This window comes from Barbatula barbatula (assembly GCF_947034865.1).
Source record: "Barbatula barbatula genome assembly, chromosome: 19".
NCBI lineage: Eukaryota > Metazoa > Chordata > Actinopteri > Cypriniformes > Nemacheilidae > Barbatula > Barbatula barbatula.
In genome coordinates this window covers 16,878,955-16,905,634 of record NC_136782.1, presented here as the reverse complement: position 1 = coordinate 16,905,634, position 26,680 = coordinate 16,878,955, and the positions used below count along the sequence as shown (strand labels likewise).

Below are 26,680 nucleotides of genomic sequence, written 5' to 3'. Positions count from 1 at the left end.
TCAATTTTGGGCCTATTCTGTTCTCCCTGTATATGCTTCCCTTAGGACATATCTTTAGGACATTGTTAGGCTGATGACACGCAAATTTATCTGCCTTTGAAACTGCAAGATATTGGTTCTTTAGCGCCACTACTGAGGAAATCAAGGCCTGGATAGCACTAAATTTCCTTAATTTGAATGAAAACAAAACGAAAGTGATCCTGTTTATACCCAGAGGTACCTGTGAGTCATTAGATTTAGACGCTGGTGAATTTAAAACCACTTGTGAAGCCCTATGTTTAAAATGTAGGTGGGATCATGGATTGTGATTTTAAACTGGACAAACAGATTGACTCAGTAGTTAAATCTATTTTTTTTTCAACTGAGACAACTTACCCCATTAAGAGATTTAAAAACATAACTGAAATCTTAAAATGAATCCTAAAATGGACCCGTAACCAGTGAAGAGAGGTGAGAACAGGGGTAATGTGTTCCCGCCTTCGTGTACCAGTCAGCATGCGTGCAGCCTCATTCTGGACCATCTGCAGTCTGGAAACAGAGGCTTTACTAATGCCTTTATATAGGCTATTACAGTAGTCCAGACTAGTCGAAATAAAAATATGTTTAGCACATACTATTTGTCTGAATTGATCAAGCCGTATGCTCCGCTAAGATAAATTAGGTCTGCTGACCATTTGCTTTTGGCTGCCCCTCTGGTAAAGTTGAAGAGTAGGGGTGACCGGGCTTTTGCAGTGGCGGCCCCGAAGCTCTGGAATAGTTTCCCCTCTACATAAGACAGGCCCAGACACTTGAATCTAGTCTAAGAACTTATTTTTACAGTCTGGAATTTGATTCTATGTGAGAGCTGCTTCCCTTTTATTGTTTTATTGTCTTTATTGCATTGTGATTGGTTGTATCATTGATAATTATATTCTTTTATGCATGTACAGGACTTTGAAACTGCTTGCTATTTTTAAAGAAGTGCCTTAATAAATAAACTTTGACTCTACTTAACTCTCACACAGTTGTGCTTCAAATTCTCTAGAAATCCATCAAAAACTGGTCGCTACAACCCTGTTACTACAACCCGGCAGAACTATGCAACGTTGGCTGGCATCAGACCAGACTGCAGGAATGATCGTCTTTTGTGTGCGCTAAAGCAGTGTGACCAAGTCATTGGAAAAGTGGAGAATGGCTTTTTAGGCTCGATGGGAAAAAAACTGAATCCGAGGAAAGTCCTGGACAAAAAAATCTGGACATCTGATCAAGAGAAAAATGCCATATGGTAGTGTGTGTGCAGCTAAATGAGGCATGCAGACATCCACTCCTCCTAAGACCAGGAACCAAGTCCGTGCAAGGTCCTGCTGAGAGCCGCTTGTTGATGTTTTGAATCCAAATTTTATAGTACTAAGAAAAGCCAGGGAGTAAAAATATAACGGTGAACTACACGTGATGTCAGATGACATTAAACAGACCATGTATTAAAATAAACTTACATTAAAAGAAAATCTTTTAGATCCTGTTTCATAAAAAACTGAAATTGATAACTGGGGCATAAATGAGGACTGATTTATGGTGCCAGACAGACAATGTCTGCAAAATGAATCAACGGTTCAGAACAGAACGGAGTTAGCAAAGCTTAGATGCAACGGAAAGCACTTATTTCCTATTAGTCTCTCCAAAAACAGACACAGTTGATTGTAATTGGGTGGATTAGGAAAATCATGACATCACACATTATTTCTTCAACAAGACAGCTTTAAAAGGGACAATATATTCATAACATAACTAAAAAAAGTAATAAGCAAATGCCTTACTGATGCAAATCAAGCCAAACATGCCAAGCTACTTATAATTCAAAAGGTTACCACAGGGTTTAAAAAAGTCATAATTTTTTTTAATTATGAAAAGGTTTTTAATAAATGATTTAAGATCACATGTAGAGGCACGAACCAGATTACACTTGTCTGAAGAGAGTGATGCATCTCGGGCCGCTATAAAATGATTAATATGCTTTAAAATCGTCCAGAGCATAAAAACAAAAGCTGGCAATGGAGCAGAGAGATAAAGTACTGCCCCAAAAACAGGCCTGTAAATGTTTTTTAAGGCATGGGGCAATCAAAAACTGTGGAGAAGAAATAGAACAATATCAGTGATGTGTTTTCAAGGACAGCACGACTTGAAGTTCACCTCGACCAGAAAGTTGCCAAGACACGGCCGAGACAGGAAAACTGATAGACGGACAAGTTGTGCTCAGAGATCTGAAAAGGGCAAATGCCAAAATACTTTGGTTTGGCTCACGATTCTTCTCAGGTTCCTAAAGACACTCCAGCATTGAAAGATCGCTCCAAGACGTTTTTTGGGGTGGTGGAACTGTGCTGACACCCCGACATGAACTGTGAAGTCCGATCAGAAAAGGAACTGTTGAGGTACACAACTCCCTTTGAAGAAGGACATCCCACTAAAAATATCCCCTTAATGGGACACACAGCTTGTCTTCTTTACCATATCACATTGATTTTCCAACTTTTTTTACATCCCATTCCAACCCGTGTTTCTGCGTCATCATCACTAAATGTGTTCAATTTAAAGGGATAGTTCTTTTTTTCATTTACTCACGTTTGTCATTTTACACATATATGACTTTCCTAATGGTGCAGAACGTAAAATATGATATTTGAAGAATTTTGGTAACCAAACAACTGCAGTATCCCTGGCCTGCATTGGTTTTGTGTCTGTACAATAGAAATTGATGGTTACCGCCGGTGTTTCGCTTGCCAGCATTAATTCGTCTTATTAATACTATTATATTCTTTTTTTAAAAGCTGAGAAAAAAATGTTGAAGGAAAAGTGACACCATGATAAGGAACATAAATTGCATTTTAAATCTATAAATTTTTAGTACCCATAGTTGGAAATCACTGCTCAATTAAATGAATTCAATAACTAAGTTAAATTACCACAGGTACAAAGACTTGTGGCTTTACTTCCTTCTTTCATCAGGAAAGAATGGGATACTACCTATGAGAAAACTGCTTTGCTGGAGCCAAACACAAGAGAAAAGCACAAACAAACCCAAAGTTGAGTGTTTCTGGAATTTTTTTAATAAAAGGCTTTCTAGAATGCACTGCTAACAAGACTATGTTAACACATAATTGTTCAGGGCCTCTAATAAATCTGAATGGGACAAAGACCTTTCCTGTGTCATTGTGCCGTGGAGACCTGCAGAGCAACCACACTCCATCTCTTTCACAGCTCGCTCAATTCAAATCATTAAGAAAAGGGAGACTTGACTAAATGTACCAATTATGCAGCTACCTCGCACAGAGTGAAAAACGTTCATCACCCCAGCGGTGGACATGTCCGAGACCACAGTTGGAGTGTGTTGTGAATAGCGCCAAAGAGAGTGAAGTGTCCTAGCACTGGAGACAAAACAACAGCTCAGACCATTCTTGAGCATCCACCAATAAGAAGTCTTTTATAAGTGGCCGAGCTCACCACTACTTCTTTGAAAACTCTCCAACTACTAAGAGTGTTCTCGTTATTACAAATAATTTATAATGAGCTAAGTTTTATACCTTATGATAATGTAAACTAAGTAATAGCTTATTAATTCATAGCATAGTGATACATTTCGTAACATGTCTGATTCTATTTGGCACCCTTGATCCCACCGCCAAATCTCTTTTACAAGTTATCTTTGTGGTTAAAACAATATAATCACTAGAGTTTCAACATTTCAATGCATGGAAATTTCACTGTCAGAAACATAAAACTCACTTAATTATCTCTCAGCCGGACGGCGACCACTGACGCACAAGCAAAGTGACAAAAGCTAAAATCCAGTAAACCAGCAGTGCCAGTACACATTAAAATAATCACGCTCTGCTGTGAAGGAACACACTGGAAAAAGTGAAATCAAGCCCAGTTCAGATGTTAAATGAATGATCACAATAGCCCCATTGTAACGGCATTTGGACAGAAGCTTTGATTCATAAACAGGGAGGTGATGGGAACTCTCTGCATTGAGATCTCTGATGAAGGGGAAAAAAGCAACTCATCAAGTGCTGTGCTGTGATGCTTGGATGTGGATTTGGCAGAGATTTCAGCAGTCTGTGCATCATCAGACTCCCAACTGCTCTTGAGTGGCATGCCAACTCCCATCCACCGAGTCTTTCTCATGCCACAGCCTGAGAGACAGTTGGTTTGGACTTTGTTCTTGGCTAGGCGGCGTTGTATGGATAGACTTGGTTACAAACTTCTTATATTGTTCTGGATTAGAGCATTTGAAACTCTCAGTGGCCTGCAAATTATTAGCACTCGTTGAATTTGGAAACTGACAGCAAGACATGGACCACATGATCAAAGATTTGATGTTCGCTTGATTTGCAGACCTGAGTGACTCTGATCCAGTTTCTTACTTCTGAGCTACAGTAATACCACTTCTTATTTTCCTCCCAGACCTCCCACTTGACCCTCAGCAGCTCCTATTCCAGTCTACAGCAAACTGGAGTCGGCCAGACCGAAAACCAGCCATGATCCTCCCTTTCTCTGGAGAAGCCCCGGGGCCAAGTTCCCTTCTACTGGGCCCTCTGTCAGCTCAGCGGAGTGTGTCTCAACCCACGCCAGCACAAATCCACCACAGAAAAGCATTAATTGTCTTTTACTTGATTTGTCACTGTGAAATTACACATTTTGATTTACTGGGAGACGTATTACTTGGTTTGAATATGCCTGTGGAGAAACTTATTAGAAGACTACTTTGAAGTCCCTATACATTCATTGATAAACACTGAAAATACAGCAATCAGTTTTTCCATTCTCTAAAACAGCAGGAAACAGGGATTGAGAATTATGGGCCAAATGAGACAAAAGGTCAAACTGTAACGGCTTTCTTGGTGAATCCTCACACATTTTCAGACGGAGTGCTTGCTGTGTTTGCTCGTAAGTAACCATAAACTGCTTTGCTCTACAACAGAAACCATTACAGGGTGAAGGTGAGGACAGCCAGTAAAGAGCAAATCTCCCACAGCCTGAGGAGAGCAGGTACCTCCCAACTAAAGCAGTCCAATCCAAACAAAGCTTACCTAAGAACGCTCCCAATATCGTATGGTACAATTCATCCCGGCAGCTTCCAAGTCAATTTACTAAAACGACTGTTTCAATTTATACGGTTTACACACTTTAAAAGAGTTAGTTATCTATCTGTAATTTACGCAAAGTTAATCCACTTTATGCTCAACACAATGCTTATTTTTCAGAAAAATACACATTTGAAAACTGAGAGAAAAATTCCTACCTCCATGAAGCAGGTCCCCACTGCTGTGTTCTCCATGATGGAGGCGTTGTAGAGTTTGCTTCCGAAAACCGGTTCGTTATCATTAATATCCTGTAGAATCACTTTGACCACGGCTGCAGAGGACAGTGGTGGTTGACCCCTGTCTGTGGCTACCACAGTTAAACTTGGCATAGGGTCCATCTCGTAATCTAGCTGGGTCAGTGTGGTGATGGTGCCAGTGACTGTGTCAACACTAAACCAGTCTGAATGACTTCTTTCATTGTGTAGGATACTATACTGAACATCTCCATTGGGACCCTTGTCTTTGTCCCGTGCTGTTACCTGTAGTACAAAACTTCCTGGAATGGCCCCCTCTGAAACGATCTGGGTATACTCATGCTGGTCAAACAAAGGTGGGTTATCGTTGACGTCTGTGACCTGAATGGTGAATGAGGACTCTGCTCGTAAGGGAGGGGTCCCGGAATCTGTCGCCATGACTCTGAGTTCATACTGGTCCTGTACTTCCCGATCCAGGATCTCCTCTACACAGATGAGATAGATGATGTTGTCTTTAGTGGTTAGAGCAAACTTTCCATCTCCACCTTCCAAAGACACGTTGACATTGGCGTATTCACCGTAATCAGGATCTGTGACTGAAATTCTGGCAACATACTGGCCAGGCTGTGCTCCTTCAGAGATACGTGGAGAACCATCTTCGCTGAGAAAAATGATAGTCATGGTTGGCTGGTTGTCGTTGTAGTCTCGAACCTGGATGGTCACAAATGCATTGGTGACCTCAGGCTGCGTGGCATTGTCCCATGCCTGTACCACAAGCTCATGAACTCTTCTCATCTCATAATCCAAAGGTTTGTTGAGCGTAATGACTCCAGTGCGAGAGTCAATGACAAAGTAATGCTCAGGGTCGCTCTGTCTCCTGTTGATGTCATAAAGCACCAATCCATTGTCACCCTCATCGCCATCTGAAGCAAACACTTGCAGAATATTATTTCCTGGTTGAAGGTTCTCGGAGATCACTGCATGATATCGACTCTGGTTGAACACAGGTGCGTTGTCATTGATATCTTGTACAGTCACGTCCAGGATCATCTGTCCAGTCCTCTTAGGTGACCCACCATCGAATGCTTCCAAGAGCAGAGTATACGACGACCTCATCTCTCTATCCAAAATTGCATTGACCACCAAATCCAAATAAAGCACTTTGTTGGATCCCCGTTTGGTTTCCAACAGAAAAGCCTGTCCCACATTTCCATCTGTGATGATATAACCTTGCGTAGTCAGCTGGTCCTCATCTGCATCCACAGCAGGCTCAAGAGGAAACTTAGTGCCTATGGTTGTCTGTTCTGGGATTTTAAAAGTGGCTGTTTTTTTGGGAAACACAGGTGCGTGATCGTTGATGTCATTGACTAAAATGGTGACTTCAATCGTTACACCAGTCATGGTGACAGCGATGAAGCTGTAACGGTCTCGTACCTCCCGATCCAAGACTTTGGCGGTTTTTATGATGCCTGTGCTCTCGTCAATGTCCAGATCTGTTCCGACACCTGTACCCTGATGATCTGAGATGAAGTAATGGGATGCAGTCATTCCTGGTGGCAGGCCAGCGCTGATGTCACCCACGACAGTACCTGCCGGCTGCTCCTCATCTAATTGCAGCTGTAATGTTCCTGGCACCATGGATGAGCGGACGGTCATGAATTCAAGCATAATATAGAGAATCACCAATATACTCCAGTTTAAAGTCCTATTGTTCTTCAAAGGATCCATCGTCCTTGCGTCTCGCAATGTAACTCTCTTCATCTAGAATGTTTCGTACGAGACCTAACAGGACAAAAGGAAAAAAGACAGTTATATTACAGAGTAACAGAGCTATCAAACATTGTGCACAAAATGTCAAGTAGGCAGTATAGAAAAAACGAATTACACAAGTAGATTCTGCTATGGCAAGAATGCATAAGTGACTTTCCATAAGTCGAAAGGTTTTTTATTTCAATAATGCAGCACCACACACTTCTTGCAAGCATTCTTGCATTTTCTTCTCACCTAATAAGTCAATACGTTATTACTGTAGCTTAACCAAGAAGCTTCTCTGTACGAAGAGAAATTGAAACCACAAGGCAACTGGACATACTTAGAAAAAAAGACTGAGTTGAAGTTAATTGGAGTAGGCCATGCATTTGTCTGCTACGTCTACGTCCATTCTTCAAAAAACCCATGAGTCCAGAGTGAATTGGTGTTATGGAGACTCAGGGACCTGACAGAATGTTGACATGCAGAGTATGAGGTTTGTCAGAGATACCCAGCTTAAAAAAGCCCTTGAAATCGTCAACGTCTCATTTCATGGTGGGGTGTAAACTCAAGGAATGTCCTCCTACAATAAAATATGTGTGCAGTGATTGGCAGAGGCCTAAAATAGAGACTGTGGCTAACATAACCATCCACTTTTTCAGAGAACCATTCGACAGCAGACCACACTGATGCAAAACTACACATGAAGCCAAACATACATTTCAACTGCATGTGAACTCAGTGGCATATTAATGCACAACGTAAAGAGAAAAAATGTTGGCCAGCCGATTTCAATATATTAAAACCACAAAGGTCTCCTCGGAGTGTTCCCTTAAACAGTTTCACTTTAAACTAGGAATTAGACATTTCTCATCCATAAAATTGTGGCTCACAGACCAATTGTGAAATCAAAAATTGTACAGACGCTAGCATTATTAGCTCCACTGTAGTGGCAAATACATGATAAACATTCAGTTAGACAGGAGCCTTTATATTTATACATGCTTGTCACAGGAACTCGATTCACCCAACCCAGCTATTCAAGTATGAAACATTGGCAAAGTAGAAAGGAGATGAATGATGGGGAGTTATGGGAGAGCTTATTATAACAAGAATAATGAATTGCAGGAAAAAATGAATTAATTATGTTCAAATGCAAAGGGGTGACAAGATGAGAGTAAAGAAAGAGTAAATTCCTTGAAACATAACAGTAAATATTGATTCCCTTTCGGACAGCATTAAGATGTACTGTATAGTCATCTGTATACTGCGCAGTTATCATTTTTAATTGTATCTTACATTTCAAATCCATTAACATCCATCATAGTGAGTTAAAAGAAACATTTTTGCGAGGAAAAAAAACCCGTAGACGTAATAAGAGGGATAAACAAAATGATTTGACATAATGCTGCGACTGATAAGTCAGAATGAACTAAACCAGAGAGCCGTGGTGCAAACATTCTGACGCTTTTACAGTTTTTAAATCTGACAATCTAAGCTGTCAACATTGCCAGAATAGCTCATATGATAGAAAATGAAGACATGAACAGTTTTACAATAAGCTGTTTCCATCTGCATTACCAAACACACACACGGTAAAATCAATTTCAGGCCAAGGGAAATAGCCATATGTCATTCTCAATCAATGCAAATAGGCATGACATCATTTACATAAAGCTCTTTACTATCACGGCCATATAATTTTACGTGGTCTCATAAAGTCAATAAATAAAAACAGAAACATAAGGAAATCGTTTTGCTGTCATCTGTCTCACTGTACAGTAGGGCTGTATCAAAAAGGCTCCCTCCAGTGGTTTACAGGGGACTTGACATCAGATATATGTAAAACTTGAATCTTATATATTTTTCTTGTCACAAGTACAGTAGGTGTGTGTGACTATATGTTGCCTTGTTTTTATATCCCGGTGGGGACCTTAACCTGAATGCACACCAACTCATAGGGACTCGTGTCACCGCAGGGACCAATTTGAGGTCCCCGTTGGGGAAAAAAGGTTATGCATCGTACAGAACAAAATTGTATTTAAATCAAAAAATGCTAAAAGTTTTCGACGATCGGTAGGTTTAGGGCTTAGGTTAGGGGTGGGGATAAAATATACAGCTTCTACAGTATAAAAATCATTATGCCTATGGACTGTCTCCACAGAGATAATAAACCAGACATGTGTGTGCGTGTATGTGTGGTCTTGTTTTTAGATCCCTGTGGGAGACTCGTGTCACCATGGGGACCTCAAAAAGCTTATAAATCGTACAGAATAATATTTTTTTAAATCTAAAAATGCAAAAAGTATTCTATGATTTTTAGGTTTAGGGGATAAAATAAACAGTTTGAACAGTATAAATATCATTACGCTTATGGACTGTCCCCACGCAGATAATAAACCAGACATGTAATGTGTGTGTGTGCGTGCAAACCAAAGTTGATGTTTAATTGTTATACCACTGCCCATGTGGTTAAGTGTGTGTAAATGAGTCAGATGATACTGGTGTCTCAGTGTCTATGTGTGAGTCAGATGTGAACAAGTCTTCAAAGTAGTCAAGTCTGTAGAAACAATGTCTGTGTTCCTGCAGCTCAAACAGTAGTAAACAGTGCTAGTTATGCCGAGGTCATGGGTTCATTTTCCAGAATCCACGAACTGATAAATTGTAGAATATCCTTGTAAATGGCTATTTTCGTCTCTAATACAATTGTAAAACTTATTAACTAAAGGGATGGTTCACCCAAAAATGATAATTCTGTCATCATTTACTCACCCTTTTGTCATTTCGGTCACATTTTAGAATAGGGACCAATTCTCACTATTTACTAACTATTAACTAAGACTTTTGCGTCAATAAACTCCTAAGTACTGCTTATAAGGTAGTTTTTAGGTTTAGGTATTGGGTGGGTTTAAGCGATGTAGAATAGGGCAATGCAAAATAAGGCATTAATATGTGATTTATGCATACTCATATACAACCAATATGCATGTCAATGAGCAAGTAGTAAATGGTGAATTTGTGTACCTTAATATAAAGTGTAACGGTCATTTCAAACCTGTATAAGTGTGTTTTTTTCTACAGAACATAAAAGAAGATATTTTGAAGAATGTTGTTGACCAAACCATGGCGATACCCATTGACTTGCATTGGTTTTGTGTCCATACAAGAGAAGTAAAAGGGTACCTTCCTTGTTTCGGTCACCAAAATTCTTCAAAATATCTGCAGAGAAAGAACGCCATACAGGTTTGAAATGACAAAAAGGAAAGTACATGACATTTTCATTTAAAATAATCTAAAAATAAAAAACTGCATAAACAAAAAGTCTGAAAACCTTATTAGCATTTTAACAACAACATTTTGTCCTAAACTGGGAAACTCTTAATATACAGTAAAGATGTTTTACTTCACATTTTAAAAAGCCAAAACTTTCCAAACGAAAAAGAACGTTCTGGTTAAAGTTAGTCTTTAGTATTTACAATTATGTGTGTGTAAAACAATAGAATCTGATGAGACAGTATGTCCCCAATTTAGCTACGTAAACGTGTGTAAGACTGAGTGAGGGAGCAGACCAGTAGGGCTCCACATAGTCTGCCCTGCACCCTCTTCTGGCTTTGCTGCATTGTAATTGGGGTCTGCTGGAAGTCTGCCCTGTGCATATGGGAATCCAAAGCTAATTTCAGTCTGTCAGCATCACAGGGACTGAAAACACACACACACACACGAGCAGAAACACTTTCATATGTTTAAGAAACTAAAGCACACACACACTTTACCTCCAACATAGATTAATGTACACTATCAAACTTTCCTTTTGAAAGCCTTTAAGTACATGATGACAAAAATAGAAGCTATATATCAAGCAACAGCATTCATCTTAGGCTTGATTTACACAAATGCAAGATACTCACGTAATGCTTTTTATCTTTAGTGTACTTAACGTAAAGGAACAGTTTAACCATAAGTACATTTTCTGTCATCATTTACTCACTCTCGAGTTGTTCCAAAATCTGTATAAATGTGTTTGTTGTGATGAACACTGAGAAAGCTATTTGGAAGAATGCTTTAACCAAATAGTTCTTGGTCACTATTGACCACCATAGTAGGGAAATTGCTTTATAAATGTCTTTGTTTTGTTGAACACAAAGGAAGATATTTTGAAGAATGTAGGAAAGCAAACAGTCATAGGGCACTTTTACAACCATTGTAATTTTTCCTACTATGGTAGTCAATGGTGGCCAAGAACTGTTTGGTTACAAGCATTCTTCCAAAAATCTTTCTCTGTGTTCATCACAACAAAGACATTTACACTGATTTTGACTCGAGGGTGAGTAAATGATGACAACATTTTTATTTTTGGTAGAACTGTGCCTTTTAATATTAAACTGCAATAGCCGCTCCTATGACATAGAAGCTTTCTTAGAGTATGTACTACGAGAAAAACGTTATGATTCCCTTTCCAGGCACCAAGGCTCAAACCTGGTCTTTGTTCTTCAGATGCCTTAAGAACATTACGCACATGTGCCACTTTAACTAAAGGCTGCAACATGTTTCCAAAAGTCTGGATGTGCACCACAGCAAACAAACCCAGAGCGCTGCTATTTTCTGTCCAAGATAAGTTTCTTATTCTTCCATTTAATGCCTTGTTAAACCGAATGGCATGACGAGAAACCCTCCTGGATTGCAAAAGGAAAGCTACAACCACACCATGCGGCGGGTGGCTGTTGCCAAGGCTTAAAGGACTTTCCATGTGAGATCTATATGCCTTTATTCAGGGATCATATATTTATACAGTATAGTGTACTGCGGCTTTAACAGGTTAAAAACCGATTTAAAGGTTAGGACATTAGCATTGTATCTTAATACTCTGTTGGCAGTGTAACTGTCTAATGTTTCTGACTTTTTATCGTTGGGCATCTTTCCAGCACTGGGTCATGTGTTTGACCCAGACCACATAATACGACAAAGGGCACATGGCCCAATTACAGAAAATGGTCCATTTAGGGAAAAAAGAAAACACTTCATGCAAGGCACAGTCTATCCCTTGACAAAGTCTGACACAGCTAAAACGAAAACAGGCATGGCCTATTTATTTCAAAGCAAGCACACAATAACATCAATCCAAGACTGTTATTTTCTAATAACGGTCACTGAGCTGTTCGCACCTGTTGGTTCCAACCCCCTTAAGGTATTTTTGTACACTTTCTGGGGCTAAACAATCCCAAAGAAGCAGCACTGTGAAACACTGAAACCACTTTGGCCAATACACTGAAGTTAAAACAACCACAGCTGGCTAGACCAGCGGACATCTATCACTCCAGAAAGTCTTCCCAAGCACTGAAAGACATCCATGTCAGAATGTTGGTAACCGAACAGCGCCGGCACCCATTCACCATTGTATGAACACAATACCTAGCTATGGCCTAGTGGTTAGAGCGTTGGGCTTGTGATCAGAAGGTTGCCGGTTGTAATCTCAGTGCCAGCAGGTCATGACTGAAGGGCCCTTGAGCAAGACACCTTACCCCTGATTTCTCTGCAGTAATGTGCCACTGTATAAAACTAAGTCACTTTGGATAAAAGCGTCTGCCAAATGAATAAATGTAAATCTCTCTTAATTCTTTTGACATCAAGCAACTTGTGTACTTATTTTTGATAAATTTGTGCCTGCTACAGATTTAAAAAATGAGGTTACATTTATAATATCATTATTGGAAGATATTAAAATGCTTTTGATAGATAATAAGTCTCTTATGCTTACCAATGCTGCATTTTGTATTAAAAACACAGTAAAACAGTAATAATGCGAGATATTATAATAAACTTAATTTAACTATAGTTAAAACCTAAATTACCTCAGTTATGCTTTCCTCGGTTTTTTTCAGAGCATTTTAAAATCTTGTCGTGTGTGACTGCGCCCGTACGATTGTCAAATTCATTCGTGACTTGTGCAAGGGCTCACAACCTACTGATTGTCCGAATTCGTACCGTGTACGCCCGCCTTAAGATATTATACTGGTTCTTTTTTTAGAGGATAGAGCAAACACAGAAAGGCAAAAACTGAGACCTAACAGCATTGACATTAAACCCTCTATCTAAACAGCGGGCAAATCAAATATTTCCATTTTAAAGAATGTTTATCGTTGGGCCAAATTACTCTCATTTTGACTATCACTTGCTCTCACGCAAACATTCTATCATACATCAAATTCTTGTTTTTACAGTGTAACTGAAGCAAATCCGAGAAAGAAACAAAGCTAGCCAATCATATCGTGATCGATTCCAAGACATCTGGGTATATGATCAAATCAATCATTTCGAGGTGCTTTGAGACAGATTTGGCTAGAAAAACCTCATTTTGAAGCAATAACAGAATATCTCAATCGGACAGTAATCAATGAATCAATCATTTATTCACGCTCAAGTTGTTCTGAATCTCTAAACATTTATTTTGTTTTGATGATCACAGAGAAAGATATTTGAAAGAATGCTTGTATCGGTAGTCAAAAGTGCCCCAGAACTGTTTGCTTTCCAACATTCTTCCAAATATCTTATTTTGTGTGCAACTGAACAAAGAAATGCATAAAGCAATTTTGGTTACAAGCATTCTTCCAAATATATTTCTCTGTGTTCATCCGAACCAAGCAATTTAGATACAATTAGAGGGTGAGTAAATGAAGACAGACTTTTCATTTTTGGGTGAACTGTCCCTTTAAGCTTCTTCTAAAACAGCAGTCTAGCACAGGACAAGAGGTGCTCTACAGGAGCTGGTGGGAAAGAAGCAAACCATCTGTGGTCAGATATGTACGTGCGCTCAAACTACATTAAACACACGTGTGGCATGGGAAAAACAAGGCCCTATCAGCTGTGGTTTGGCTACATTGAAGATGTTCTGGCTTCGGGGGACCATCTTTTTCCCACACCCTCCAACCTGCTGAGTGTGTTTGTGGAAATGTTTGTGGATGAAGGTCTGAGGAAAACAAAGAACCACAGGTGCTGCTGGGCGCTTTGAACATGAAACCAGCTGATACAGCTTCGGTTACGGTGAGAAATGAAAAACATGTGGTGGCAGCCAGCAGAGTTCAGGGGAGAGTTTATGAAATTCACCGCGTGGAGTTTTCACTGAACGCTGCCTGTACCGTCCCATTTGCAGATTGTTTCAAAGAGAGGGACCGTGTCGGGTATGCTTGTTGCTATATGGACGACTGTATATTTGAGTTGAGATCTATACCGGGCTAAGATATATAAGCTTTGGGTTAAGTATTTTGTCTCTGCCTGTCCCACAGGAGACTCGTGTTACTTTCATTACAAACGCTTCTTTGACAGTTGTCTCTTACATGTTTTTGTATAATCTATGGCCTTGTCTTTGGCTCTTTAGGTGACATCTTCAAAATACAGATTCAACAGGTTTTCTGCACTGATTTTATGTGCGAACCCGTGAGAGTTCACAGAGTTCACCATGTGGGTTCCTAAAACTACAGCCAAAAAATATTTTTGTGTATAATACAATGCGCACACACAGTCAGTACTGTATATGGCTGTATGTTTACTCACATACCTTCCTTCACAACCCAATGACAAATGCAGACGCAGGGGGCAACGGCCCTTTGGCATGCAATCTGTGCTTTGCACTGCCGTCCACCCCGTACACAATTCTGGAGAGCAGATGTTGCAACTTTTGTAGGGCTTTAGTGCTCCACCAGAGACCTGTAAGGATGAGTTTAACAACACCACAGCAGAGGTACGAGAACCGTCTGATCATCAAACAATCTTTCGTTGAGCCAAAGTGATGAGATCAACAGTGATGTAAAGTTTTAAGTGTGTAGCTGTTGTGCTGTAATTCTAAAATCCAGATCTTGGCACACCCAAGAATGTCAAAGGTCAGGGTTCGGCTCTGTCTTACGTTGTTTTTGTGTGCTCTTTTTCTCAGCAAACTATACATTACACTCAACGACCTAAATATAAAAACTAAAAAAAGCTTTAAACCTTTGCTCAGCTACATGAACTACACTTCACTAGTAATTTTGTCATTGATTTATTGGAATCAGCATGTTTTACAGTGGCTGTCAAATCGAGGATCAAATTCTTATTAAAAGGGATAGTAAACCCAAAAATAAAAATTCTGTCATACCCACCCTTTTGCCACTTCAAAGCTGAATGACTTACGTTCTTCTGCAGAACACAAGGTAGAGCAGGTACAGCAGTACCCATTGAGTGCGTTTACATGAACAAAATAAACGGATATCTAGCAAAAACTAGCTTATGAAAGAAACCAGTTTTCACGCGTTTACATGCATAGTAATAAACAGGCTACGCAGAAAACCGTGTTTGCATGGACGTTTGAGACTTGCCAGGTTTCTCGAGTGCAGTGACATCACAATCGATAGTCTGTTTCGTAATTGAAAATGCTGCGGGAAATCGGTCAGAAGCTGTATTTTTATATCTCTTTTTATGTCCACAGAACCTGCATATGCTACAATCGTTTTTCATTTTGTTGGTATGGATGTATGGATGCTCCGATCCGATATTTGTATCGGGTATCGGCGTCGATACGTAATAAAATTCTAGATCGGGTATCGGTGCAATTTGTCACCGATACCCGATCTGACATAAAATTTGTGCTAGACGATGTAAAAGTTCATGGAGACACCGGCGCTTAAACTCTCTTGTGGCTGTGATTTGCGCAATGTGTGACATCATACGCTAGCAACGTGCTCTTTTCGTAGTGCACGTGAACATAGCAGCGAACAGCATGGAGCGAGCGCTTTCATTGTTATGGAAGGGCAACCGCTGTCCGTCGTTGCGAATAATGGCTTCAGACTCCTTATAAACCACCTGGAGCCGCAGTACGACACGCCGAAGCGTAAATATTTATCTGATATTTATCTCTACCTGAACTGTACCGAAAAGTCTGCAAACACAAATCCGAAAAAATTAAAGATGTCAATGCGGTGAGTTTTACAACCGATATCTGGAGCTGCGACGTGTCCCCCGTGTCGCTTTTAAGTTTAACCGCACACTGGTTGGATGAGAATTTTGTGCCACAAAATGCCACGTTAAATGCAACAAACATGTGCAGTTTTACTAAGCTAGGGAAGCTAGTGTTTTATTCATCTGTTTCTGAGTTGGATGTTAAATTTTATTTTCTCTAAACTTTAGTTTAGTTAAGTGGACTTTGCTTTAGTGACTAAAGCATTAAAAAGATCTGATTCATGTTATTTTGAATATCTAAAGCAGTAAAGCTATTACTTTTTTTGCTTTATTGCGAATTGATTTTTAAATTATTTTTGCACTTTCTAAAAAATTATTAAGAGATTTTGTTTCCATTTATTTATACCCGTTTATCAAGCTAGTGAAGCTCTTGTTTTATTCAGCTGCTGAATCTGCACTTTAATTTTGAATGTCTTTTGTCCAAAGATAGTGAACACTTTTGTTTTATTTTTCATTTGTTTTGCACCGGTGCTGGTTCAATAAACTATTTACTAAATTTGTGAATCATTAGTTTGTTATTTAGTTTTACGGGGTCAGGAAATTTATGTTAAGTCGAGCCTGATGTCTTGCACAGCAATGCACACAGTTTATTAAGTAATTGTGCACTTTAAATTTTTTACCTTAGTATCGGATCGGTACTCGGTATCGGCCAATACTGAATCTCAGGTCTCGGAATCGGTATCGGAAGCAAAAAAGGTGGATCGGAGCATCCCTAGTCAAGAGCGGACTTTTATGTGAAATTTGACTGTTACTTCCATGTGGGACTTTTACCATTGAGCTGTCAGACATGCACACATAAACAAAACTGAGAGAAATGTTTGCATGCATCGTGAAATAGCAAACTACGTCTGCCGAGCGGGTTTTGCTCACACCGTTTATTAACTTTCCCCATAAAAGAAAATCGTTTTACGCGTTTACATGACCTTCCTTGATATCAGCTTATTAAGCATAATCGTAGAAAGACTGTTCATGTACAGGCACTCATTGACCTGCATTGGTTTGGTGTCCATACAATAGAAGTCAATGGGTACCGCCGTTGTTTGGTTACCAACATTCTTCAAAATATCTTCTTTTGTGTTCTGCAGAAGAAAAAAGTCACACAGGTTTGAAATGACAAGAGGGGAGAGTAAACGATGACTTCGTTTTTATTTTCAGGGGTGAACTATACCTTTACACTCCACTATAATATAAATGACCTGATACAGCCTGTGGTAGTTCGTTTCCAAGCTCATGACTTCATCTCAACTCAATGAAAAAGAAAGGGAGTCACAATTCATATGGATCTATCCCAAGAACTCCCAAATTCAAGAGTGCAACCATGTGGCGCTTGACAAATGCACCGCGGGACAGTGAGGGGTGGCGCTTTATAGTCTAATCGACTTAAAGAGAGACGGAAACAGTGGCTACAGTATGGCAGCATGGCAACCATCAGCGTACCAACAAACCAGGAAAAATGGAAATCAAGTGAGTTGATTATACAGCGTGATAGCTAAATAAAAGCAAATCCACAGTGGCTGGAAACAACTCTGTTATCTTGATGAATATTAATAATTATAAGCCTCACAGGGACATTTGGAATGTGCTATGGATGAAGCTCGGCCAGTCACAGACACAAAAGCACAGCACTTCTGCACGGCTTACAAAAGCATTTCACTCATGAACTAATTTAAAAGGAATGTCTTGCAGGGAGCGAATATCTATACGGCATCCGAGTTAAATAAATGACCACTGGACATCTGCCCCTGTTATTCTGAAATTGATTTCCTCGAGGTGCAACACGCTGCCAAAAATATCACAGCAAATACTACTGCAGAGCCCAGAAAGGTTAAGCTGGTGGACACGAATATATACATCAAAACTGTAATTTAATTGGAATTTTTGCATGTAATATATCTCATAATAGAGCATGACATCACATAATGGACTTGTTGGATTTGGGATTAGAATAAAACGTATTGCTCTGAACATAATCATTATTTATTCGGATCATTTTAAGGACACCGATGCGATTTAAAAAGTCCACCTCCAAAAGTTTTTGCAGAATACAACACAAGTGACAGTTGAGGGCAGGCACATACTGCGTTTTTTCCATTTCCTCCTTAAAGCATAAAAATTGTAACATTGTGCAACATAGACAATGTTTCTTTCCCCTCCGTGAAAAGAATTTGGGAACGCTTGTGGGCTGAGCGTGGGTTACACCAATACCAAACTAGATGAAAAACAGCAGGGCAGAATATACAAATAACTGATGTTCGGTGGTAAAACTGCTACAGTTGCAACAGTGAACCGCAGTATCTCTCCTAACCAACTTTTAGAGCTGTCTAACCTCATATTTCATCAAATATAGATATTGTTATGTGTGCATTGTGCAGGTCCAGTGCAGCAAATGATTCAACCTGCAAGCAGCATAAGATGCACACAAATAGCACTACATTTTCATTTCAACCAGACTGCAGACGCAGGTCTATGTAGGTTACAAATAATGACATAAAAATACAAAACAAAACAAAACCTCTAAAGTAACACAACATAAACGAGTTGAATTAAACTTAAGGTTCCACAGTAGGCTGTATCAAGCATTAGTAAAATCACAGTAGCGTAAACATAAACTTACAACTGCACAGCAATGAATACGGAAAACTACTAAACTAAACTTTTACTATAATCAAGTCATCATTTATTTTCGTAAGGGAAAGAAAAACTAATCTGTATTCGATCAAAATGGAAGTCCTAATCTGTGTCGGCTAAGATGTTAAATGTTCAGTATATGCAGTTACTTTTAACAAAATGACAAAAAAAAACGATAATTTGTGTTTGTCCCATTATAATAAACGGATCTGTCTGTTTACACAGTGCAGCTGCAAGCAAGCGCGTTTATTATAAGCATTAAAATCGCAACGTCTATGCGCAACTTACACTCATCGGTTCTCGCTCCAATGATAGAGATCCAGCTAGTGGCAAAAGAAGGCAGAATAAAAAGCCCAAAACGAAATCCCTTTTAGAGTATATCCATCTTCCTAAAAGTTATCTTTTGCGCGTCTTAATAACTTCCAGTAGCGTATTTCCAGTTACTGTGAATCTCAAATGCGCAGTACCAGATCCAAGAGAGCGCCTCTCTCCAGCAAAGCGCACACGGCACACAAGGATGATCTCAGTCTATCAGCATGGACAACAGCATCCAACTCTGAAGTCCACACTTCCAAAAACACGGTCTCAACCTCCAGGAGTGAAACTCGACACTTCGACAGACGGCCGTCCCGTCCCACTCCGGTATGAATATTCATACACCACGTGCAGAGGAGATGCAGTGACGATATCTCGCCTGGCGGCGGCGACAGCCTGCCTCAATATTATGACATGACTTGGTCTTGACTTTGGTGCCACCAATCTTCTCAAAAAGGAATTGAATTTAGTGTGATGTCTATCTAAACCAGCCATCTGACAGCTTTGAAGTTTGCTTGTCAAGAGTACCTTGCTGTGTTGAAGGTGAAAATAATTCAGCATGTCCACTGATTTAACTAATTCAAGCCACTATTGTCCTACAGCCGTGCAGAATAGAATGGACAAAATGCAATGTTTTTCATTAGAAATACCACAAGGAACCATCAGCTGTTTAGCATTAAAGCCATTGCCAAATGTATGTTTTGAACCTTATTCCAGTAGAGTTGAATGATGCCCTTTTGGTTCCCATCAGCCACATAACATTCCATCAGTGGAACCCAACACATTACCAATTGCGAGCCACAGAGATCATTACAGTTTCCCTTAAAACCAATACAGTTCCCATTATAACCATTAAATCCATAATCATTTCTGAAATGTTTTACATTTTTTTAGAGAGCACGCTGACAAAAACAAAATTAACACATTTATGTACAAAATATAAGAAAAAGCAGACGAGGCCAATAAATCCTGAGAAATATGTCATTATTAAAAGCTTCCGATGTGGTTTGGGTTATGTGTGAGTGAACAGAGGCCGAGACAACAGCTTCCACGTCAACTCGTGTAACCGAACGATTCCTCCCATCTGGCAGTTCTCTAAGAGGAGCATGTTAAACGCCCCGGAGAACATTCACTTTCATCTGCTTCAGAACCAGAGCCATGACCTTGAATTACTTTCTTGCCCCATCAATCCTGAGAGACAGCAAAAGAACAAATCAATGTCTGCTTGCGTATAAATCCTGTTGACATTAAGGCAAACTACTCCTAAGGATCTTGTATTGCGCACGGAACTCCACACAATTTTCCAAATATTTTTTATCAACACATCCATCAGCAAAATGAGTATTATGCTTCCAGAAAAACCTCAACATCCTTTGCAACAATATTTCCTTGACGGTTTTCCATATGTTCATCATTTATAGTGGCATTCATCTTCATCAAGACATTGTCAGATACCTTTATCGTGTTCTTTCTTAGATGGATATGGCAGATATACATCTCTTGCTCACACAAACCTTCAAAATAATGAAGACAAGTCTTGTACATTTTGAAATTAAAGTGACTGCTTCAATACTAAATATAACCCAACACTAAACACATCCATATGTTGTATATTTAACTGTGTGTCAACCTCCCTAAAACAATAATAGATACTGCTCTGTTTTCTATGGTACGGGCAGTTGTTTTGTTTCATTAATGAACATATACACACATAGTTTCACACTAATAAATATTTTATATTTCTTCATCAGCAAAAGCGCATGTAAATAAACCTCACAATGACCCGAGACTTCAGCTGCTGAGCAGAAGCATCGTCTGCAGAAGTCAACATGGTATCATGTGATAATGTTTTCGAGCCCGTGGGATCAAGAGGACATGCCAAAGTCCAGATACAAAAATACATTAGACAGGAGATGAAGTTTTCCTGAAAAATATACTATGGAGTTTATTATATGAATGGAGTTCAGGGAGAAGGTAGTTTTGGCTGCAGGTTTGGATGAAAAATGAAGAGGAATCTGTCTTATAGACCCCTGAGTGCTAAAGACTGAAAAATGTTGTATGGGAAAGAAAAATAAAGCTACGTGTTCATCCAGTAACACAATGAATGAGAGATGTCTTTGTTGCAGGGTGAAACATTGTCATGTACTGTCATATGGAAAGTTTGGTATCACTTTATTTTACGTGCTCTCAGGCTATGTATGACTGTAATTTCTAGATACTAAAACATCATATCTTCTTAATGTTGACAAGAAACTGTAATTGATACAAGGTAATATATATACCAGGAACATGCCTAGCCAGATGAGTCACTAAAATTTGACAAAAAACTCAAATTTGTCCACATTGCAGTTTATTTTTTGCTTCGAATTTCCTAAAAATCACTAATATTGTAAACTCAAAGTGGGGATGGTTCACAAAGTCAGCCAATCAGATTAGACCTTTCCAAATGTAGATCGATTTATATGTAATATGCATCAGAAAGTAAATGGAATGTGGGGGTACTATTTCACGATTTGGCTAATATTGGCTAATTCCTAAGATCTCATCTATAGATTTCTGTATGATTTGCTTTCGCGCCAGTGACCAAATAGGTTTAGGGGCGGGGTTTCAGTACTGCTTTTTTCTAGTAATCGTTCGGTTTTGTGCGATTCGTGACGTATGAATTCACATGAATTAGCCACCTTGTAAAAAAAGTTGCAAAATCCCATGAGATCAGGTTGTGCCATCTGAGGCTTGGACTAGAACAGAGCTAGCAAAGGCCTTCCAAACGACTCTGAATGTTTTTTAAGAGACATCACATAAATAAGAAATTGGACTAGATGTGTCTCAAGTAATAATTTCATTCCCACACATTGGTAAACACTCAATTAAATGTCTACATGCCAGACAAGTTAATGTTTTTGGGAAAACAGATAAACCAGAACATTTGTACTTGGGTGGAGTAAAACCCATCAGCCAAGAAAACTTATATTTTTATATACTCATATATTTACATCTACATTTAGTCATTTAGCAGACGCTTTTATCCAAAGCGACTTACAGATGAGGAAACATTGGAAGCGATTATAACAACATAGGCAACAAAATACATAAGTGCATCAAACTAGTCCATTAAAGCCTAGCACAGCATAAAAAGCTAAGAATAGTGAGGTTAGTAAGAATTTTTTGTTATTATAAAGAAGGAAAGGGAAGAGAATTAGGAAAATCAATCAGCGACGTGTTGACGGAAGAGAAGCGTTTTTAGGCATTTTTTAAAGATGGCAACCGAGTCTGCTGATCTTGTAGCAACTGGTAGATCATTCCACCAATGTGGAACAGATCCAGAGAAGGTACGGGAGAGTGACTTTTTTCCTTTTTGGAATGGTACCACTAGTTGTTGTTCCTTTGCAGACCGCAGTGATCTGGCAGGAACATAGATCTGCATTAGCGAGTGGAGATACGATGGTGCAGATCCGGTGTTGGTCTTGTAGGCCAGGAGCAAAGCTTTGAACTTAATGCGGGCGGCAACAGGGAGCCAGTGTAACCTGATGAAGCGCGGAGTTACATGCGCTCTCTTCGTTTTATTGAAGACCACTCTTGCCGCCGCATTCATTTCCTAATGTTGTAGAGGATGAATCTACAGGACCGGGTGGTGCTGGCAGCATGACTTAAGCCGATCATTGATTACCACTCCCAGGTTTCTGGCTGTGCTGGACGGTGTAATCGTTGATGAGCCTAGTTGAATGGCAAGGTTGTGGTGAATCTTTGGGTTGGCTGGGATCACAAGCAGTTCCGTTTTTGCAAGGTTTAGCTGCATGTGATATTCCTTCAGCCAAAGCGAGATGTCACTCAGGCATGCCGCGATGCGAGCAGCGACCATCGGATCGTCTGGTTGAAATGACAAGTAGAGTTGTGTGTCGTCGGCATAGCAGTGATAGGAGAAGCCATGCTTCTGAATGACCGAGCCGAGGGATGTCATGTAAATGGAGAAGAGTAGCGGTCCAAGCACTGAGCCCTGTGGCACCCCCGTGTTGAGCTGTTGGGACGCGGCGACCTCATCTCTCCAGGATACTCTGAATGACCTACCCGAGAGGTAGGACTCAAACCATTGCAACACCATTCCAGAGACACCCATAGCACTGAGAGAAGCCAGGAGGATGTGATGATTGACAGTGTCAAAGGCAGAAGACAGATCCAGTAGGATGAGCACAGATGACATGGATGATGCTTTTGCCAGTCTCAGGGCTTCGATGACTGAGAGCAGTGCAGTCTCTGTGGAATGACCGGTCTTGAACCCAGACTGATTGCTGTCTAGGAGGTTGTTTTGCATGAGAAAGGAGGATAGCTGGTTGAACACAACTCGCTCCAGGGCTTTGGCGATGAAGGGAAGAAGGGAGACAGGCCTGTAGTTTTCTAGCAGTGTAGGGTCCAGGGTGGGTTTCTTTAGAAGCGGTGTGATGCGGGCCTCTTTGAATGCTGTGGGAAATGTCCCAGTGGTGAGCGAAGAGTTGATGATGTGGGTCAGAGCAGGCACAACCGTTGGAGAGATGGCCTGGAGGAGATGGGTGGGGATGGGATCCAGTGGGCAGGTGGTAGGGTGGTTGGAGCCAATGACCTTGGAGACATCAGCTTCAGACAGAGGAGAAAAGGTGGGGAGCACACACGTGTCAGGGATGTGGGCGGGTTCGACAGGTGGTGGCATGGAGAACTGGCTGCTGATGGCAGTAGGTTTCTTTAAGAAGAACGATGCAAAATCAGCAGCTGTTAACTCCGATGAAGGTGCGGGAGCAGGCGGACAGAGGAGAGCAGAGAAGGTTTTGAAGAGCGTTCGAGAGTCCGGAGAGTTGCAGATCCTCGAGTGGTAGTAATCTGTTTTTGCAGAGGTGACACCACGTATTTAGTTGACTCACAATGTCTGAGCAACCACAGTTTTATTACCTGCCAGATTCAAAACTGTGATCTTGTTATAGTCATTTGTTTGTTAGGGGTGGAGTCAGTCTTTTTCTATTTAGAGCGTTTCTGATTCAGATGATGTTTTTTCTAGCTCATAACTTCACTTTAAGCAACAAAGTTTGCGAAGTTATTGACCTGTCTGAGGGAGGAAAGCATTTTCTACACTATTAGTTTGAGACATATGAGGGTGCATGCTGGGTTGTTTAACCTGATCTGTCAGGAATTCGTAACTATTATATGAGGTCGCCAATTCGTATGAAATCGTACAATGTATATTGTTAAAAAACGCATGATTATTAGAAAAAAGCAATAACGAAGCCCCTCCCCTAACACCACCCCTAAACCAAATGTCACTGGCGAGAAAGCAAACCGTATTAAAACTTAAAAATGATCACAATGGTAACTCTGATAAGGATGTCAGAGACATAACGGAGAACTCTCTGAATTCACACAACCTCATCCTGAAGTCTTTGTATAAGCCACAGAATTTTTTTTAAAACATTAGATATCCTTATCATGCCAGAAAAAAACATTTTTGCGGTTCTCCTCAAAATGTCCACCAAACAAAAGATTGAATTCTATAGTAAATGTGAGGAGTTTTATGTACTGTATGTGATAAGAATTGTTTGGTATAGTTTTAAATGTGTTTATACCTCTTACCGGTTGTCATCAGCATTTTTCCACTGCTCTCACTGCCAAGTGAGGAATCCAAACAGAATTTGTGATTGTTTGTCTCAAATGTTAACATCTCACACATTTATCAACCAAACATCAAGAAGTTGACAGACAACACAGTCGCATGTTAACAGAAGGGTATGACCGGCTTTAGCTTACAAACCGCTGGAATGGAAAAAGCAGGTAATGGCTGAGGGATCCGTTACAGTACTTTGTGGTTGACCACATCACATGATTATGCACTTTCAAATTACTGCACCACGTCTATTTCGGCGTTCTGAATCACACTCGTCCTCAGGCCTTCTCATGCAAGGGTCAGCAGTGGTGGTCCGGCCTTTTGATTTGCGATGATACGCTGACAGATTTATTGGGATGTGACATGAAAAGTCTGAAAATGAATTTTGCTAATTTATTTACTCAAATGTTTGACACGCGTAACTCATTTATACGTCTCATCGCCTCTGTGTTTTTGGCTTGTGATGGAGATACTAAAGTTCAAATGTCTGTTTTCGACCTCCAAAGCACCTGCTAGTCAGATCCCTTCGCAGAGCATCAAACTGTCACTTACCTCATTCATTTTGGCTCTCTTCACAGACTGTTTTTCTCCTCTCTTGGCCTTTTCCCCTGCAGTCTGCAGCACCGTCTGATGTGTGCTTGAGTCTGATGTGTTGCAAACATTTATGAGAACGCACCTGAACGTGCTCTCTCACCCCTGCTGTAGACACAGAGGCAGATTAAACATCTTTATAGGATTTAGACGGTATTTGTGAACATTCGCAAAATAACAACAATGGAAATTGTAACGCGTTTCTGTGTTTACAAAGACAGATTGTTTTTAGAGTTATGAGTAATCAATACCATTTTTCTTTTATACTGCTAGAGGCTCTTGTTTGACGGACCGCCGATCTGTTTACAAAATCCCTGTCATATCAGAGAGACTCATCCCTGGCACTCTCAACCCGTCTGCCTGCAGTGATTAACAATTCTAGCAAAATATTCCAGCATAATCTATTTAATGGACAAAGACAGAGATCCAGACCTACTCGGTCTTGGTTTATGTTCAATTCCTTTCTAACTATACAAGACCAAAGCTCTAAAGATTTGGCAAGCATCCACCACTGCCGTTGCTTTTAAACTGCATATAGATACATAAACAAAATATGTGTTGCCTATGTGTTGCCAATAACGACTAATGACTAATAATGATGATTTATGGCAAAAAAAAATTAAATCACAAAATATGGGGTGGAATGCATTTGTTAATGCATTAGGAGAAAACATCATATATTAGTAAAAAATGTTATTGTAATTTTGCATTGCAAACTAAAATGAGCAAAATGATTGTAAAAAGACAATTCATAATGCCTAATGCACTCTCAAAAAAAACAAAGCTGCTACAAAATGTTATTCACAGCGGTGCCATAGAACAAGGGTTTTCAAACTGGGGTCCGGGGACCCCCAGGGGGCCTCCAGAAAGTTTACGGGTGCCCAGAAAATTTCAGAGAAGATCAAAGACAAAGCAAAAAAATGTAAAGTGAGTAGTATCGCTTTCATTTATTAGTGTTCATAAGTATTAATCTCCTGTTTCTTGCTACATACTTTCCAGAATTGTTTCAATTTCTTTATTACTTTCTCACTAAATTTCCCTTTATCTCGCTTATGGGGTTTGTGAGGCAGCATTCTTTATAAGGCTGTCATTAAAAATGCTACAGAACGAAAACGTTTGAATTTCAAATATTTCTCTTTAGGTTTATAAATCCAACATTGGCCTAAGGTTCCTATGCTGCACCGTGAAGTACCACTATTTTTAAGAGTGTAACCAAAGGTAACAAATGAGGCTTAATATAAAATTTACTTATAGACAAGACCTATAGCAATGCCTGGTCAAGCATACCATTTTATTAAGAAAGAAACACTATCCAGACGCTGCGGCAAACAACAAGGCCAGTTTTTGGCTTTAACCTTATTTATGATGGGGAAATCTGAGCCCGCTTCCATTATTACTGCACATAAACTCCAGGAAGCACATAATCCAACATTAGCGTGGTGGCCTGGATGAAGAAAGCACACAAACACCTGCTC

At 39.9% G+C, this 26,680-nt stretch overlaps 1 protein-coding gene across 1 annotated transcript in view; it reads right to left on the bottom strand.

Annotated features, from left to right (window-relative positions):
* Positions 1–7,075, bottom strand: part of dchs1a (dachsous cadherin-related 1a) — a gene marked incomplete at its 5' end in the record, with an annotated part of 78,506 nt that extends 71,431 nt beyond the window's left edge. The window contains one exon of the mRNA XM_079482310.1: positions 5,279–7,075. Within this exon, the coding sequence (XP_079338436.1) occupies positions 5,279–7,075 (1,797 nt within the window). The remainder of the gene's footprint in view (positions 1–5,278) is intronic.
* Between the last annotated feature and the right edge of the window lie 19,605 nt (positions 7,076–26,680).